Consider the following 18,203-nt stretch of genomic DNA (forward strand, 5'->3'; position numbering starts at 1 on the left):
ATACCACACTTTAATAGCAGCCAAGGAAATATTTATATGCCAGGTTGTCCTCAAGAATGTTTCATTAAATTATGTTAATTATGTCCTTTAAAAATCCTGATGTGAAAGCACATCTGAAATAACACAATTTAGCAAAATATGACTTATGACTACAGCTTGCTCTTACTGGAAAATATAACATGTATAAAGATTATCTTGGTTAACTTTTTAAAAATCTTCAATTATTCAAGGCTCATATCTCGAAAAGTGAATAAGAATGCTTCAGGTCCCTTGCCCCCAATTAAGCTGAAAAGAATCAGTTGAAAAGGTAAGTATTTTGTTGTTTATTATCCATTCATCTATTCCTCTATTCAACACACTTTTATTATGCACTTGCTGTGCCAGGGCAGAGGCAATCAGAAATGAAAAAACAGTTGTGGACCACAAAGTGCTGAGAATCCAGGTGAAAAATCAGATGAGCACAACTGACTATAATGCATGACAGAATGAAGTAAGTGCTTTAAGTACTGTGGGGTTGAAGGAAAAACTGTAATTAATTACGCCTGCAGAGGCCTCATCAAAACTGAAGTGGAGGGTGTACTGGAGCTAAGTCTTGAAGGACGAGCAGAAATCAGGAGGGTGAAGAAGTGGTATGATGAGAGGGAGACACTGCTGCCTAAGGAACAGAATAAACGCCAACGGGTGGAGGGGGAGTGAAAATACATGACAGGCATTAGTGCAGCGTGGCTGGACTATGGGGTGTGTGAAGGGATGAAGCTGAATATGAAACTGGAGAATAAGACCAAGCGTGGTCTCTGGATCAATTCTACCTATGTTTTAAAGCTTTCTTACTTTTGTTTCAATAATGACAAACCTATAAAAGGTTAATTTATACAGTCAGAAGAAATCATGCTTTTCTCCTGAAAAGTGAGAAATTGTTTTATTACACATTATCTCAACATTCCCCAAGCAGAGTTGCAGAAATGAGTTATCAGGCTATACAATATCACAACAAATACCCACTCCTATGCGAGGGCCGATGCTGGGTTGACCCATTTGCAAAGAATTTTTAGAAATAATTTTTTTTTCAGATTTACGTTCACATTACTGTCAGTCTCTCTAACAAAAAGGCATGATTGTATTCCAGCTGCATTACTGGCAGGAGGAACAACATCTTTCAAAATCCCTTCTGTAAACATTCCATTCAGTTCACTAGGTAAACCCACACCAAAAACAAACCAATAAACAAATAAAAATTTTACCAGAAGAGACAGCCCCCCCACACACAGATACAGGCGCACTCACAAAAACATCAAAGATTTATCAAAAAGAATGATACTGTCTTCTTTCCTCCAGCCAGATTCAAGCCATTTATTATTTACTGTTATGTGCAAGAGACTGAAAATAAACTAATTCATCTTTAGGCCCTGGAAATGTAATTTTGAGCAATGAATTCATTATAAAAAACACTGTCCATTTGCAGTGAATCACTTAATACGTCCTCCTAGCCACAGTCTTTGTGGATTTCACACATTGACTGGGGTTAGACTATGCCAATAAGGTATTTGTGGTCTACCAAGGGGATGAGACACCCTGCTAACAATGCAAATATGGTGCATGGAACTCTTGTGGGGGTGGGGATAGGGGATATGCAAATGAGGTGTATGGAACCCTAATGAGGGGATTGGTCAGTTTTGCCATTCCACTAGACTTAAAATGAGCCATCCCAGAGGCAGAAGAGGTGAACTCACTACCATCAAGAAAAAGGCTGGGGGCGGAGCTTGTCCTTTGGACCTGGGATCCCTGTGTTGAGAACCTCCTAGATCCAGGAGATAGCGATAGCACAGGAGAAGGCAGCAGACGGTGAGGGCAGGGGCCAAGGACCAAAGGGTCAAGGGTCAAGAGAGAGGTCTGCCTACAGACACAACCAAGAAGCTGTCCTGACTGAAGAACTGCATCCTGAGGTTGTTCCTGATCCTGAATTACAACCTGTTACTTCCCTAATAAACTCCATAACTGTAAGTATGGTCTGTCAGTTCTGTGTGGCCAGTGCAACAAATTATCAAACCCAGCAGAGTAGAGAATGCCATGGAAGGGAAGGTCGGTGTCAGAATTGGTAAAAAGGTTGGAGAAGAGGTACGTCTGACCATCACCTCATAGAATCAGCTTTGGGCTAACACTGATGGTGACTCTCCTCTCTCTCCCTCTTGAAGTTAGACAAAGTCAGATGTTGCGGTGCCATTTTTACAACACTACAACAAAAGTATTGAGAGTCCCAGTAAAGTTGAATATAACAGAATTACCACCTGTTTCCAAAGCAGTTCCCAAAAAAAAAAAATCTAGTCAATCTAGTACATATCATAAGACCTCAGGTAGAACTCATGCTCACAGTGCAACTGCTGAGTCTTCAAAACTTTTTCCTCCCTTAAGTTTGCTTTGAGCACCTGTCAGTTTCTTGACATGAGGTTCAACGGTTTATGACACTTCTTGTTTCCGCTCACAGGCTATGGAAATAAGTGTTCAACTCTAACTCCATCTCTCTCTTTTTACTGTTCTCTATTTTTTTGCCCTAAATCTATTCCCAGATATTCTCTTCAAGGGACCTGATTTATACTGCAGATTTCATACATCATTTCTCACCAATATTGCAGATTCCAGAGAGAAATCTGTCACCGAAAACAGCTGCCAAACAGAAGCTGAACTGCAATGCTTTCTATTTTATGATAAACCTGTAACTGAAATAAAAATGATCTAAAATCAAATAACATCATTTATGAGTTAATTAAGTAGGAAACTCAGATCCAGTACAACTAGATGGTGCCCAGCTACCACTACTGACTGCTTTAACAGGGATCACAATAGAGGGATCCAAGCACAGCTGGAGAAAAATGTAGAACAAAATTCTATCTCAAAAAGAAAGACTAGGCTTGCTGGCCTGACGGATACTGGAGAAACCCTGAGACTATGTCCCCCCAACACCCTCCCAGCTCAGTAATGAAGTCACTCCTCAGGTTTACCCTTCAGCCAAAGAGTGGACAGGCCCATAAAACAAAACGAGACTAAAGGGCACACTAGCCCTGGGGCAAGGACTAGACGGCAGGAGGGAACAGGAAAGCTGGTAATAGGGAACCCAAGGTCAAGAAGGAAGAGTGTTTACATGTCTTGGGGTTGTTAACCAATGTCATAAAACAATATGTGTATTAACTGTTTAATGAGAAACTAGTTTGTTCTGTAAACCTTCATCTAAAGAACATTAAAAAAAAAACAGGAAACTCAGAGTAAAGAGCCTTGCATGACTTGGTAGTTTACCAGAACTATATTTTAATTCTGGTGGAGATGGTGGAGGGAGCTAGGAAATAAGAAGAGTAAGGGTAGTAGCAAGAAAAGAGGAGGAACCCATTTCCTAGTTTGCGGAGGGTAAACATCTTCAGGACTGCTATATTTCTTTGAGAACCACAGCATCTAAATTAGATTCTTACAGCATGTCAATTCAATGCAATCAATATTTACTGAGCACCTCCTATGGAAGCTGCACCAAGGAGATTATGTGAACAAGAAAGAAACTAGTTTGCCACATTTTCACAATTAACTGCTTAGAACATATTTGTTCAAACACCAAAGAGCTGATATTTAAAATTTCTTAAAACGTTATTTATGCACCACATTTTCCAGCAAGGAGTCCCTAGGTGGCACAAAAGGTTAAGTACTTAGCTACTAACCAAAAGGCTGGCAGTTCAAATCCATCCAGAATAACCTCAGAAGAAGAGCCTGGCAATCTGCTTCCAAAAGGTCATTCACTGAAAATCCTACGTGCAGTGCTACTCTGAAACACATGGGGTCACCATGAGTCAGTATCAACTTGGGGGCAAATGTTTTTTTTCCCCAAGTAAAAGGTGATTGATTACATGTATGGAGAAAAAAATGAATGTGGAGAAAAGATGAAACCATGAGTAAGGTAAATACACAAAATGTCTGTCATAAGGGCTTACATATAATTTAGTACATTTTTAAAATAAATCTACATCTGCTCAGGAGAAACTCAACTATTCCGATACTAAGATCAGATAGCAGTTTCTTCCATGGGTCCTCTTAAAGGGCATCTTTTCATTGACTACACTGTTTCATAGGGCTGTTTCTCTAAAGGCATGCCAATGTGCGAAATGCAGTAAAAACTTCTGTGGAGGAGGTCCCACGTCACACAGTCTAAAGGTAACACTCAGAGAACAGAGGGCTAGTATTTGTTTAAAACCCAAGGAAAATTAATACTATGGTAAGTTCAATGGGATCAAAGAAGAAGATTCTTCTGAAATATGGCTAAGATAATACTGATTGATTTATTGTTTATACCCTGTAGCTTAGCCTAACATACCTACTGTATAATGGTTTTGGGGTTCTAATGCTAGATACTCTTGAGTATGCAGTAGTTCACAAATAAGAATGACAGAATGAAGTACTAGCGAGAGATTTAATTTATTGTGATATGCTAATTCCATTTAAGAAATTACAATTTCTTTTGATGGGGTAAACAGCTATTAGAAAAAAAATGCCATTCTACTGATTGCCTAAGATCATAAATGAGAGGATTTTTCAATCATTAAGAAAAATACTTTTAAGATCATTAATTGGTGCCTTGTTTTAAAAAGGGGGTAAAACAGACTGAATGACTTGGCTAAGGTCACATCTGCACTCAGATGTCCCAACTGCCTGTCCAACACCACCAAATAATTTGCTCATTTCTATTTCAGGACCTAAACACATTTACTTGTATAGCAGATGTTTTAGATCAACCAACACTTAGCCTCCGGTATCTACCTTAGTTTCATATGTACTTAATTCAACAAGTTTACCTGCCAAGAAAGAAAATGATTTCCTAGCTTCTAGTTTCTATAAAACAACACTAATACCTAATTGCTGGAAAGGTGGTGCTGGTGTTGTGGATAGGTGCCGTCGAGTTGGTTCCAACTCACTGCAACCCCATGTACAACAGAACGAAACACTACCTGGTCCTGTACCATCCTCACGATCGTTGCTGTGTTCGAGCCCATTGTTGCAGCCATTGTGTTAATTCATCTAGTTGAGGGTCTTCCTCTTTTTCGCTGACCCTCTAACTTTACCAAGCATGATGTCCTTCTCCAGGGACTGATCCCTCCTGATAACATATCCAAAGTACGCAAGACGAAGCTCGCCATTCTCGCTTCTAAGGAGCATTCTGGCTGCACTTCTTCCAGGATAGATCTATCTGTTCCTCTGGCAGTCCACGGTATATTCAATATTCTTTGCCAATTCAAATACATCAATTCTTCTTCTGTCCTTATTCATTGTCAGCTTTCACATGCATATGAGGTGACTGAAAATACCATGGCTTGGGTCAGGTACACCTTATTCCTCAAAGTTACATCTTTGCTTTTTAATACTTTAAAGGAGTCTCTGCATTAGATTTGCCCCATGCAATATGTCCTTTGATTTCTTGACTGCTGCTTCTATGGGTATTGACTGTGGATCCAAGTAAAATGAAATCCTTGACAACTTCAATCTTTTCTCCATTTATACTGATGTTGCTTATTGGTCCAGTTGTGAAGATTTTTGTTTTTCCTTATGTTAAGGTGTAATCCATACTGAAGGCTGTCGTCTTTGACCTTCACCAATAAGTGCTTCAAGTCGTCTTCACTTTCAGCAAGCAAGGTTGCGTCATCTGCATCCTGTAGGCTATTAATGTGTCTTCCTCCAATCCCAGTGCTGCATTCTTCTTCATACAGTACAGCTTCTCGGATTATTTGTTCAGCATACAGATAGAATAAGTATGGTGAAAGATACAACCTATCTTGATTTTAAACCATACAGTAGTTTCTTGTTCTGTTTGAACGACTGCCTCTTGGTCTATGTACAGGTTTTGCATGAGCATAGTTAAGCGTTCTGGGATTCCCACTCTTTGCAATGTTGTCAATAATTTGTTATGATCCACAGAGTTGAATGCTTTTGCATAGTAAATAAAACACAGGTAAACATCTTTCCTGTATTCTCTGCTTTCAGCCAAGATCCATCTGACATCAGCAATGATATTCCTCGTTCCACATCCTCCTTGAATCTGGCTTGAATTTCTGGTACTTTCCTGTTCATGTACTGCTGCAACCACTTTTGAATTCTCTTCAGCAAAATTTTACTTGCATGTGGTATTAATGATACTGTTCAATAATTTCCACTTTCTGTTGGATCACCTTTCTTTGGAATAGACATAAATATGGATCTCTTCCAGTTGGTTGGCCAGGTAGCTGTCTTCCAAATTTCTTGGCATAGGTGAGTGAGCGCTTCCAGCCTTGTATCCATTTGTTGAAGCATCTCAATAGGTATTCTATCAATTCCTGGAGTCTTGTTTTCCACCAATGCCTTCAGTGCGGCTCGGACTTCTTCCTTCGGTACCAGCAGTTCTTGATCACATGTCAAAGGTGGTAATGCTTAATATTTAATAGACAAACTGGTCTAGAATTATTTCAAGACCAAAACACCAATGTCTTTTCTATAGTGTAGGTACAATCACCAATATACAACAAATTGCTCTCTGCTCAGGAGAGAGCTCTAAAACCAATATTGTAGAACATAATGTCAATTACAAATACAAGAATAAAATGGTAGGAAAGTGTCAAATAAGAATATGTTCTTTTAACTTAAAAGATTAAAACAACAATTTCTAAATTAACATACTATGGTGGGACCAAAACACTCATATGCTTTATTTCTAGACATTTAAAAAGTTATGCTTGATACTTAAGTTTCCCTGCAAAATTCATTTGATTTTTTTACTTAAATACAGTTTATGGGGGGCTGAAATGCTGTATGAGGGCAAAAACTCATGTCAGGGAGTTCCTCAACCTAAGCAGCAGAAAACCCAAATTAAGAAAGGCAAAATTAGGCAAAGACTTTCTGTTGAAAGATAATTCACCCAGCACCATAATCACTCCAAGCTGCATCCTGGCACACAGAAACGCCAGCAGGAGCCATTGATTGCCCTGACAACCACTCAGCCAGGGTGCTGACAAGCAGAGACGCTGCCACCAGAACGTGATCATAGACACCAGGCCATGACTTGGCCGTAAGCAATGCAACATGCTCTTGTTTCTTATGCTTCAGACTAAATGTGTTCTTTAAAAGGCAATTCTACTAAACTAAACATATCCATGTCAACAAATTTTTTTTCCCACCCACAAAACACTGGCAGACAATTATTAACCTACCAAATAAGTTTGAGGACTGTATATTTTTCAAAGTTACTAAATGCTCCTATAAACCAAAAACCAAACCAGTTGCCGCCAATTCTGATTCATGGCAACCCCATGTGATTGAGAGCACAATTGTTCACTGTAGGGTTTTCAGCGGTTGATGTTTCAGAAGTAGATCGATGGGTCTTTTTCCGATGCCCCCTCTGGGTGGGTTCAAATCACCATCCTTTAGGTCAGCCGCCAAGGGTTTAATCATTTGCGCCACCGAGGGACTTCAAATGTTTCTATATGGCATACTCATAATTTCAGGAAAGGTCAAACATAACTGAGAAGGTTTACTTGAGATAGTACTCATTACAAGTCCTTGCAAGCTAGGTTTTTATGAACTGTCAGGCCGCAAACATCAGACTTTTTTCCCTAGCTGCTTTCATAGGGCCTAGGTATCTGAATGTGGCAAAAATATATAGAAATAATACTTGCCTTTAGCCACGAGACTTTTCATATCAAATGAGGCAACCACCAAACAGTGGGAACTTAGAATAAAAAATGTCTCTACAGCCAGGTAATCTGATTTTCAGAAAATGGTTCAGCTGTCCTATTTAAAACTACTAAGGAGGCAGGACATTTCTACCACTTTCTTTATGGTAATATTTCAAAGATATAAAAAAGTAAACTCACAGGCTTGCTTTTATTCTTTTGCTGGGTGGGGGAGTCTTTTACCAGCCTGTCGTTGCTTTGATTCTTGACAAGCAAGGCAATGGAAGCATTTACACTTCTATAGTTCAACTAATGGACTTTATAGCACGGACAGTCAAGACTTAAAACAAAAGATCGCAAATCAGAAATAGTCAAATGGAAAGCTTCTTAAAAATAACTACCTAGAAGCAAAGAACTAATCACTGTTTCCCTGTTATTAGACCTAATAAGCCCCACTGAATCATTTTCTACTTCTTTTAAAAGGGCATCCAGATTCCTGCTGGGGCAAGCAATGGCACCGCCCTACAAAGCACCAGATGGGAAAGAGACAAGGGCTTGGAACTGATACTCTGGGAAACGACAGTCAGTCCTGGGATCCCTAAAAAGTCTACTCAAAATATTAAATGGATTTAATGGAAAATGGAATCAATCATTTGCGTTTAAATAATGTGTGATGAAGAGGGTTCCTTGTATGGGTTGTTTTAATGTTTTGTATGTTTTTGATTGTAAAGTGTAACAAAGAAAAGTACAAGTTTAAAAAGTGGAAAAAGCCTATCTCCCCAATTACTTTATCAAGTCTACCATTTTACTTTTTAGGGAGTCTGCCCTTTTTCCTAGGTACTAGTAAGAAAATGGAAACCCTGGTGGCTTAGCAGTTAACAGCCTGGCTGCTAACAGAAAGGGTGGCAGTAGGAATCCATCAGGCGCTCCTTGGAAACCCTACGGGGCAGTTCTACTCCATGAGTCAGAATTGACTCAACAGCATTGGGTTTGTTTTGTTTTTTTGGTTCAGTAACAAAATGGTCTTCCTCATTCTCATCCAAGCATTTGGGGAAGGGACATTAAAATGTCATTAAATATCTTCTGCATCAATCTAAACTTGGAAGCCCTGACACAGCTGTAGGGATGGAAGAAAAAAAGACGAAACGGGAAGTGAAAAGTGAGAAAGTAATCACATCGGTTACTTTGCAATGTGATTTTTTTTTTTAATAGCACAGCTAAAAAATAATAATTTTTTCTCTAACAATCTAAAACTAATGTAATGGTCGGGGGGGGTAAAAAAAACAAACAAAAACTCAGGAACAACTCTCTCTCCGACCCCACAGACCCCGAAAGCTCTTTTTAAAAGGCTGTCTGTCCTCACCAGGCTCAGAGTTAGGGCTCCTGGGCTCCTGGGCGTCAGGCTCCATCACAATCCTAGTTACACTCAGCACTTTGTCCTTCTCTGTGTTTTTTAGTCCACATCTATTCTCCTCCCTCCTCCTCCAAGCAGCGGTTCCACACAGACCACAATACAACCGAGTCAGGCCAACTGTCACTCAACAGCACACACTCATGACTCACTCGGCGCTCGGGTCTCTGAACAAAACGCGAGTTTTTCTTCCCTCGTCAGAAGGGAGGTGCTCGAGGTTTTGAGGATGGGCATTGCACTCTCCTACCACAGTCCACAACGGGCTCGCTCGCACGCTCTGCTCGCTTCCCACCTTTCCTTCACCTGCTCCTAGTCGCTTGGCACTGACGGCCGAGGGCCCAGGGGGCACGAGGCGACAGCTACGCAGCTCTGGGAACTTAGCCTCCAGATCGCGGTTTGGGTGCGGAGAAAACGCCTGCCGGGGTTATATGCTGCTGCTTCCCCCGGCCGCAGCCCCCCGGTCCCCGCACCCCAACTTAGCCGCGATGGTGCCCCCGAGCCTCCCCCGTGCCCCGCCGCCCCAGCGGGGGGCTCTGTGGCCTTCCCTCCCCTCGGCCCCGGGGCGTGCGTGACTTCGGCCTGGACGCCGGGACCCACGTCTGCGGCCCGGCGACCACCTGTCGGGTCCTCGCCCGAGCGGAGCCCTAGGGACAGAAAAATGCAGGGGACTTCCCAGCCGCTCCCGGCACGCCGCCGAGGCTTTCACTCTCGCCAAAGTTGTCCGCCGCAAACTTTTCCTTCCGCCTCTCCCGGGGCGCCCCGAGACCCCCGCACCCTAAATCGGGGCTTTTTTTCTTACCTGGGGCGTCGGCAGCCGCGGGTACGCGCGACCCCCGGTAGCCGGAGCCTGCAGTAGCCACGAGCGCCAAGGCCTGGGACCCCCCCTCAGGAGCATCATCCTCTCCGGGGCGCCCGGCTCCCGCAGGAGTTACTGGGACATCCTCTCCGCGCGCCCGGGCGCCTTGGCGGCGGCAAGCGGCTCGGAACCCGGCGTTTGCTGTGGGCACGGCCCGACCCGCGCGGAGACGCCCGGCCCCCGCCTCCCGCCTCCCGCCTGCCTGCCTGCCTGCCTCCGGGAGCCGCGCGGCGCGGGCTGGGGGCGGGTTAAAGGGAGGGTGTGTCCCTGTTTCCACTTCTCGACTCTGTACACACACGGGCGCCAGGCTGTTTTCTTTCCTCCGACAAAAAAAAAAAAAAAAAAAATAGCAAGAGCGCGCAAGAAGGATCCTCCCCCATCTTAGGTTTCGAGGGGCAGCGCAAAGGCTTGGCATCGACTCTGCTCAGAAGCCCCTGCGGGAATGAACGAACGAGGCCGGGCCAGTCACAGCATCCGAGCTGTGATTTCAAAACTCGCTGCTAATTTCGTACACTTCGTGCTGTGAGGAAACCCTGGTGGTGTAGTGCTGCTAACCAGAACGTTGGCAGTTCGAATCTACCAGGCGCTCCTTGGAAACCCTATGGGGCAGTTCTACTCTGTCCTATATAGGGTCGCTATGAGTCAGAATGGACTCCACGGCAACGGGTTTTTATGGGTTGTGCTCTGAGATCAGTGTTCTCCACGCCCTTCCCATGGGGGCGGCGGGGGGGCGGTGTGAGGGGGAAAAGAGAGTCCGGGATCTGGAGAAAGGCAGGTGGTCTCCTCCATGGTCCACCTCTTGGTTGGCCGGCGGCTTGCGCTCTGGCTGCGAAGCCCGGGCCTTCTGCTCACCCGTGAGCGCTGTGTGCATCAGACAGGAGCCTACCTCCGCTATGGGAGGTTTGTTGTTCACTAGACTAAGGTCCAGACCAGAGTACAGGGGGAAAATCTCTCCCACCGCAGAACTGGCTTCTCTTCTGAAGCGTGTAGTTTTCCCAACAACTGCCAAAGCTAATGCTTTGCCCTGGAGACTTTTTACAAAAACAAAGCCATTTAAGAGCAACCTAACCCAAGCTTTCACACAGTTTCCTTAGAATAGAGTTGCCAGATAAAAACAGTAGACCCCGTTAAGTTTAAATTTCAGATAAACAACAAATAATATTTTAGTATAAATAACCTGTTGTCGATGAGTCGATTTTGACTCATGGTGACCCCACTGGGCTTCAAGTATATCCCAGACATTGCATGAGACACAATTATTTGGGGTATACTGAATAATTGTTCTTTATCTGAAATTAAAATTTAACAGCGTTCTGGGGGGTTTTTTAGTTGGTTGGTTGGTTGGTTGGTCTTGTTTTTGTGAAATCTGGCAACCCTAATTTAGAAGCTTAAGAGGTCAAAGTTGGTAAGCAATACAACAAGTTGCAAATCTCTCCTGATGGTGATCTTTGTTGGAAAAAAGATAGAACTGGAAGTTTCTATGATAGCAAAAACTTTAGTATCCCTGCCAAAGACTGATTCATATGTGTTAACTAGCATCTACATTTCAAAATGTAATCGCCCTGTGAAACGTTATACAGTAAATCCGAAGGTAAATTACCTGATTCCTTTTCTTCTATTAGTGCTTCAAAAGAAGAAAAGCACTTTATTTGGAAAGAGGGAAATGGAGAGGAGGAGAAAACACAGATTTTGGAGCATAGAATATGGCAGAAATGGCCAGGTAAGCATGTTACTGCAGGAAACTGTACACTACAGAGGAGGAGGGCTTAATCGAGATGCCCTGTCTGCATGGCAGCACACACAGATCTTTTTGGTGCACAACAAACTTCACCACATTTGTTTTTTAACAGCTTTATTGAGGTATAATATACATACCGTAAGATACACTCAATTTAAGAGTACAATCAAGTGATTTTTAGTAAATTTACAGTTATGCAACCATCACTACAATTCAATTTTAGAACATTTCTGTACCCGATTGGGGCCTGTGCCCTGGAGCAGTCAAGCCAATGAAACACACTCCAAGCCAGAAAGAGAGAGAAAGTTTATGAAGAGGTGACACCACCTGGGGGGGGGGGGTGGCGGGGAGGGGGCAACAGCAATGCAGGCTGACCTTTATGGAGTCCCCCAAATGCAATTTTTGCATCAGAGTTTATATATCATTTTGGCAAGGATTACCTAATGTTTTTAAGCACATAGGCAACAGAACTACAAGAAACTCTTTATTAAACTAAAGATATGCATGTCGGACATCTGGACTCTAATCTGTATGTTTGTAACAGGCTGAAAAAAACTTACATAAGAATCTCTCAGCTAGTGGAACTGACCTGCCAAGTCTACTCTGACTGAGATAAAGAGCAAGAAAGAAAGTTATGGACCAAAAGCACCAGGCAGCCTTCCTAGCTGCCGTCTTACAGGCCATTTCTCAAGAGAACAAACAAGAGGAGAGAGGCCAAGGCAACAGGAGCCAAGAGGGCTCTGCACCCCTTTGGAAAGATACCTGTGCAACTCATGCAATAAAAAAAAAAAAATGCTTAGAGATTACTTAGAGTATCATTATGATGTTAGTTATGTCAAACTCTCAATCACCCATTTTGAAAAGGAGAAAACTTGTGAGGTATTAGGGTCACATTTCCATCACCCCAAAAAGATTCCTCTGCCCCATTTGCAGGCATTCTCCTTTCCCATCCCTAGCCCCAGACAACTACTAATCTACTTTCTGTCTCTATAAATTTGTCTTTCCTGGACATCTTATATAAATGGAATCACACTGGTTGTTTTCTAGGCCCTTCCTATACTCCATTTTGCATTTCCCCGTAGTCTGAGGTCTAGCTCTGATCCTTTCCCTCAGGCACTTCACACAAGCACTTCCTGTTTCTGCATATTGTTATCCTTCCTGTCTATCCACAATTGCCTGATTTCTCCCCAGTCGCATCTGTTTTAATTTATTCCTGCTAGATCTCTTCCTCTCCACTAGCATACTTTATTCACTGCTAAATGAATCCTTAATTTAAAGCAGATATTGTGCTAGGCAGTTCTAATACAAAGAATAAAAGCAAAGCAACTGCCATGGCATTTATAATCTAGCTAGAGAGTCAGACATGAGCACAAATAAATACAATGAGATAAGTGCTACCGAATAGGCAGGCACTAAGTGCTGTGGCAAGGTTTGGCGTAAAATAAGAGCAGTTATTAAGAACTTACTTCGGTCAAAAAAGTTGATTTACTGTGACGCTGATGAAGCTTAAGCTTCAGGGCTCTTCATTATTTTTTTTTTCTTCCAAGACACAGAGTGAGTCCCTAGCAATGTGTTCACTTGGTCATATGTTTTTGCAATATTTCTAAAGTGAGATATTTTAATTGAAATCAGTTAAGACTATTGTCTCTTTCCACTCCAACCACCAATCTGTCACACATTCACATGGCAGAGTTATTGTGGTTAGGTTCTGTGGAATTGATTTCAACTCATAATGACCCCAGGTGACAGAGTAAAACTGCCCTGTAGGGTTTTCTAGGCTATACTTCTTACAAGAGCAGATCAACAGGTCTTTCTCCCACAGAGCCGCTGGGTGGGTTTGGACCTTCAACCTTTTGGTTAGCAGTCATGGGCTTAACTGTTGTGCCACCAGAGTTCCTTACATGGCAGAGTAGCCATGGACATTTCTGAGATCCAACGAAGAGTAAGTTGAGTTGGAGATACATTTCATTTGGGCTTTGTGGGATATTTTTATGTGGCTCACAGTTATTTCCATGTATTGTTAAGTTATTGCTAGTCACGCCCATGTAGGAATGGCTCCCAGGAATACTTCTATCATCTACTGGGCCAACTTACCTGGCGTTGCGACACAAAAGTGCAGGGCCAGAGATTGTATTGCAATATGCATGTGTCCTACACTGCCAGGTTACCAGAAGTATGGGACTAGTAGAAAAGAAATGATGTCTGAAAAGATGGAGCCAAAAGCTAGTGTGTGGAATATTCTTCCAAATCTTACAGCTTATCTATAAAAAACTCTTGATAGAAGTTTTCCCAAATTTAAGAACAATCATAAAAATGGACATGACATTACAATAATGAGTTGTGATGCTTGGAGACACTTTTGTAACTATCAATGATATAAAACAAATGTCCATCAACCATGCTGGAGAAAAGATAGTTATCTCTTCTATTCTGTCTGTTGAAAGTATTACAAAATTGTCATATGAAAAGGCGATTAAAGAGGATGTAGCCAAAGAAAGTATAGGGAAAAAGGTATTACAGTGATAACGTAAGGCAACTAATAAATAAAAATATTTTCTTTTTCTGTATTTCTGTGCTTTAAAAATTTTGCTATTTATGATTTATCTTCTCATTCCACTTTCATGTAAATTTTGTATTCCTTATTTTTTACTATTTTTCTTCAACAGGGCTCCCCAGATTATATAAGCTTTAAAAAAATAAAAAAAACCGTTGCTGTCGAGTCGATTCCAAAATCATTAGGCTCCACAAAATCTGGGTCTGCCTCTATGGGACAGGTATAAGCACTTTGCTTGCATTATCTTGTTTAATCATTATATAACCTGATAAAATAGGTATTATTAGCTACCTATTACAGATGAAGAAACTGAAGATTAGCAGATGAAGTAAGTTATCTAAGGTCAGATAGTCAGAATTCAAGCCTGGAATTATATAATTTATGACCTCAAGCTTTTAATCTTGACCCTATAAAAAAATTTTTTTTTTTTTTCTTTATTGCCTGTCTCTTCTAGCATCACCTTACCACTGGTCTTCCCATAGTCCCAGGTTTCATATCAAGACTACAACTAGGGTGAGGTGAGTAAGGTGACTTATATAAACACAGGGTCAGATCCTGTTTCTATTTTTAAAAAACAAAATTTTTAAAAATTTTGTTCCTCATAAGTTTTTTGCATTAATTTTGATTTTTAAAAATACTACATCAAAACATTATGAATCTTAATTACTGAGGTTTTTAATTTTTAATCTAAGGCGAGTGCCTCACTCATCTTACTCTAGTTGTAGTCCTATTGAGATACGGAAGAAACAGGGACTGAGCCCCTAGGCAAGGAGCCCTGCAACACCTGCAACTTGCAACTTACTTAACAAAATTATGTGCTTGGCTAATGATGCAAAACCCCCATCCTTGAATGTGTGATAGGGAAAGAACAAACAACGTGCTCCCTTGTGACATGTTTTTTCAGAGGAAACTGCCCTGGAGCATGCGCAGACATCCGCAAGGTGAGGAACGGATGACTTCTGCCTGATGCAAGTACACACAACAAGAATCAAACAGGCACCACAGGAGGAACTGTGCAGGCGTGACACCCCGTAATAAGTCCTACTACCTAGTCCCAGGAGCCTTTACTACAGGTTACATCTTGGATTCCAGATACCCGTGCAACCTAATTTAGTATGCACCACCATTCTGAGAAGTACCTGCCCCTTGAAAGAAACCTAAATATTCATTACTCTATTATCCTCTCCAAGCCCATATAAGACCCAGCAAAACCTTTTTTCTGGGGAAACAGAGGCCGGCGTTGCTTGGTCCCTCTCTGTTCCCCACTCCCGAGACTTTACTCTCTTTCTGTCGCTAATAAACCTTTGTTCCCGTGGAAGCTCTGAGCCTCTTCTGGTCATTCTTTGTCATTCTAGGCAGGGCTTAGTCCCGAGCTGGGAAGTCTTGCCCTGTAACACTATGTCATATCCTTAATTAGGACTTCATTATTAAGATTTGTGCATAAGCTTCCATTGACTTTCACGCAACTCACCTAGCAGACATTATTCACTTATGCCTTCAAACCATCTTCCATATGCAGACCTCAGTTTTTCACAGATTAACTGATGAATAATAATATTGAACTAGTGAGTGTTGGCGCTGCCTACCTGCCACTGGCAAAAACAGTCCAGCCTCCATCAAGTTGGAAAAAAGTTTATTAAAAAAAGGTTTATATTTATGTCACCTGGTCTTAATTGTAAAATCATCTGAATTGAGCTGCCTCTCATATGTCCTCTGCAGATCCCAGCAGCACCGGATTGTAGGGTGGATATGCTGAGGGGCACCCCCATGGGTATCTTACATGGAGGCCCCCCACTCTCATCGAATTCTAATGGTAATTGAGGAAGACTAGCCCTTTTTCCTTATTCTGCCTACAGGTCCTAGGCCTCCATTTTTAACAATTAGAGTCATAAAGAAGTTGGTACCCAAATGAGAATACATATTATTTTCAAACACATATAAAAGATTCATAATATAATGACCATATATTAGTCCTCAAAGGAAATTTCAAAAAGTTTTAAAACTTGTTTCTGTCTTAGTTATCTAGTGCTGCTGTAACAGAGATTCTACACGTAGGTGGCTTTAATGAACAGGAATTTCTCACTGTTTAGGAGGCAAGAAGTACAAATTCAGGGCACTGGCTCTAGGGTAAGTCTTTCTCTCTCTCTCTGTTGGCTCTGGTGGGGTGTGGGGATAGGTCCTTGTCTCTTTTAGGCTTCTGCTCCTCAATTCCTTGGTGGTCTTCATGTGCAGTGACATCTATCTTCCCCATCTGTGCTTCCTTGCTTTATGCCTAATCTGCTCTTTTTATAACTCAAAAGTGATTTACTTAAAACATACCCTACACTAATATGGCCTTACTAACATAACAAAGAAAACCCTATTCCCAAATGGGGTTACAACCACAAATACGGTGGGTTACAATTTCAACACATTTTGGGGGGACACAATCTATAACAGTATCATGTAAGCTTATGTTCATGAAATTAAATGCAAGAAATTAACAAAAAGATAAAGTACCCCATCTTAGAATTTAAATGACACACTTAAAAATATTAATTGATTAAATAGAAAATAATTGGAAATTGGCAACTATTTTAAAACTGAATACCAATGAAAGCACTTAATATCAAAACCTTCAGCACTTAGAAAAAGGAATAGCCTGAAATGTATTTACTAGCAAATAGAAGAGACTAAAAATTAACTACACTTACAATCCAAGAAGCTAGATAAAAACAGCAGCAAAAATAAACTTATAGGAAGTAGTAGGAAGGAAATGATAAAAGTAAAAGCAGAAAACAAAACTAACTTCCCCTATACCGTCTCCTACAGAACCACCTTCAAAAAGCAGAGTGAGTCAAAAAAAATGGAAAGTTTTTTTTTAAAAAGGCAGCGAGATAGACAAACCTGAAGTATCAAGAAAAAAGAAAGAAGGCATACATAAACATAACAGAAAGGATCAGAAAAGCTACTGATATGTTTACACCAATAAAGTTAAAACTACAAAGACCAATATTGGCTTAAGAAAGAGAACCCTAATAAACCAAAAACCATAAACTGAAACAGTGGACACCGATCTACCTAGAAAAAGGCTTGAAGTTCAGGAGGTTAACAGGCCAGTTCAACCAAAATTTCAAAATACAGAAAGCCTATTTTATACACCACAATTTTAGCTATTTTTGTTTTTTTTACAAATTTTCAAATCAACAAAAGAGATGGGAAGCTATCCAACTCATTTGATAAAACTACTAATCGTTGTTGTTAGTTTACCTTGAATCAATTCCAACTAATGGCAACCCCATGAGTGCAGCAGAGTAAAAGTGTTCCATAGGGTTTTCACAGTACAACACTGATATCAAAATCAGACAAGTAAGCACAATAAAGACAAACTATTAAAAAAAAAAAAAAAACCATTGCTGTCAAGTCGATTCCGACTCATAGCGACCCTATAAGACAGAGTAGAACTGCCCCCATAGAGTTTCCAAGGAGCACCTAGCAGATTCAAACTGCCAAACTTTTGGTTAGCAAATGTAGCCCTTAACCACTATGCCACCAGGGTTTCCAAAGCAAACTACAGACCAATCTTACTTATAAATATAGATGACCTACCTACAGATCCTAAATAAATATTAGCAAGTTGAACCCAGTAATGAAATAAAAGAATAACACATCATGATCAAGTAAGGATTAACTCAAGCTGCCAGAGTCAGTACCCAAATTCTAGAGAAATTTAAGAATCTCTTAATCCAAACATCTCCCATCTAAACCATGCCTCGTGGGCTGATTTATTCATACAAAGTTAACTATTTCTACCCTTGCCATCTACAGCTGCCTACAGCAGGCTGGACAGACTCGTCCTGTTCAGGTCAGATCCTATCACTCCTCTGCTCAAAGTTCTTTCAAGGCTTTCCATCTCTTTCAGAGTGAAATCCAAAACCCTCACTGTAGCCTGAGAGATCCTGTAAGATGCACTAAGCTGCATTACCTTCCAAACC

General features: G+C 41.3%; 1 protein-coding gene across 1 annotated transcript in view; it reads right to left on the reverse strand.

Moving 5' to 3' along the window:
* MCUB (mitochondrial calcium uniporter dominant negative subunit beta) overlaps positions 1-10,152 on the reverse strand; it is a 129,993-nt gene extending 119,841 nt beyond the window's left edge. The window contains exon 1 of the mRNA XM_049885536.1: positions 9,881-10,152. Coding sequence (XP_049741493.1) covers positions 9,881-9,979 — 99 coding nt within the window. The 5' untranslated portion in view covers positions 9,980-10,152. The remainder of the gene's footprint in view (positions 1-9,880) is intronic.
* Positions 10,153-18,203: the final 8,051 nt, after the last annotated feature.

This window comes from Elephas maximus, chromosome 5 (genome assembly GCF_024166365.1).
Source record: "Elephas maximus indicus isolate mEleMax1 chromosome 5, mEleMax1 primary haplotype, whole genome shotgun sequence".
Lineage (NCBI taxonomy): Eukaryota > Metazoa > Chordata > Mammalia > Proboscidea > Elephantidae > Elephas > Elephas maximus.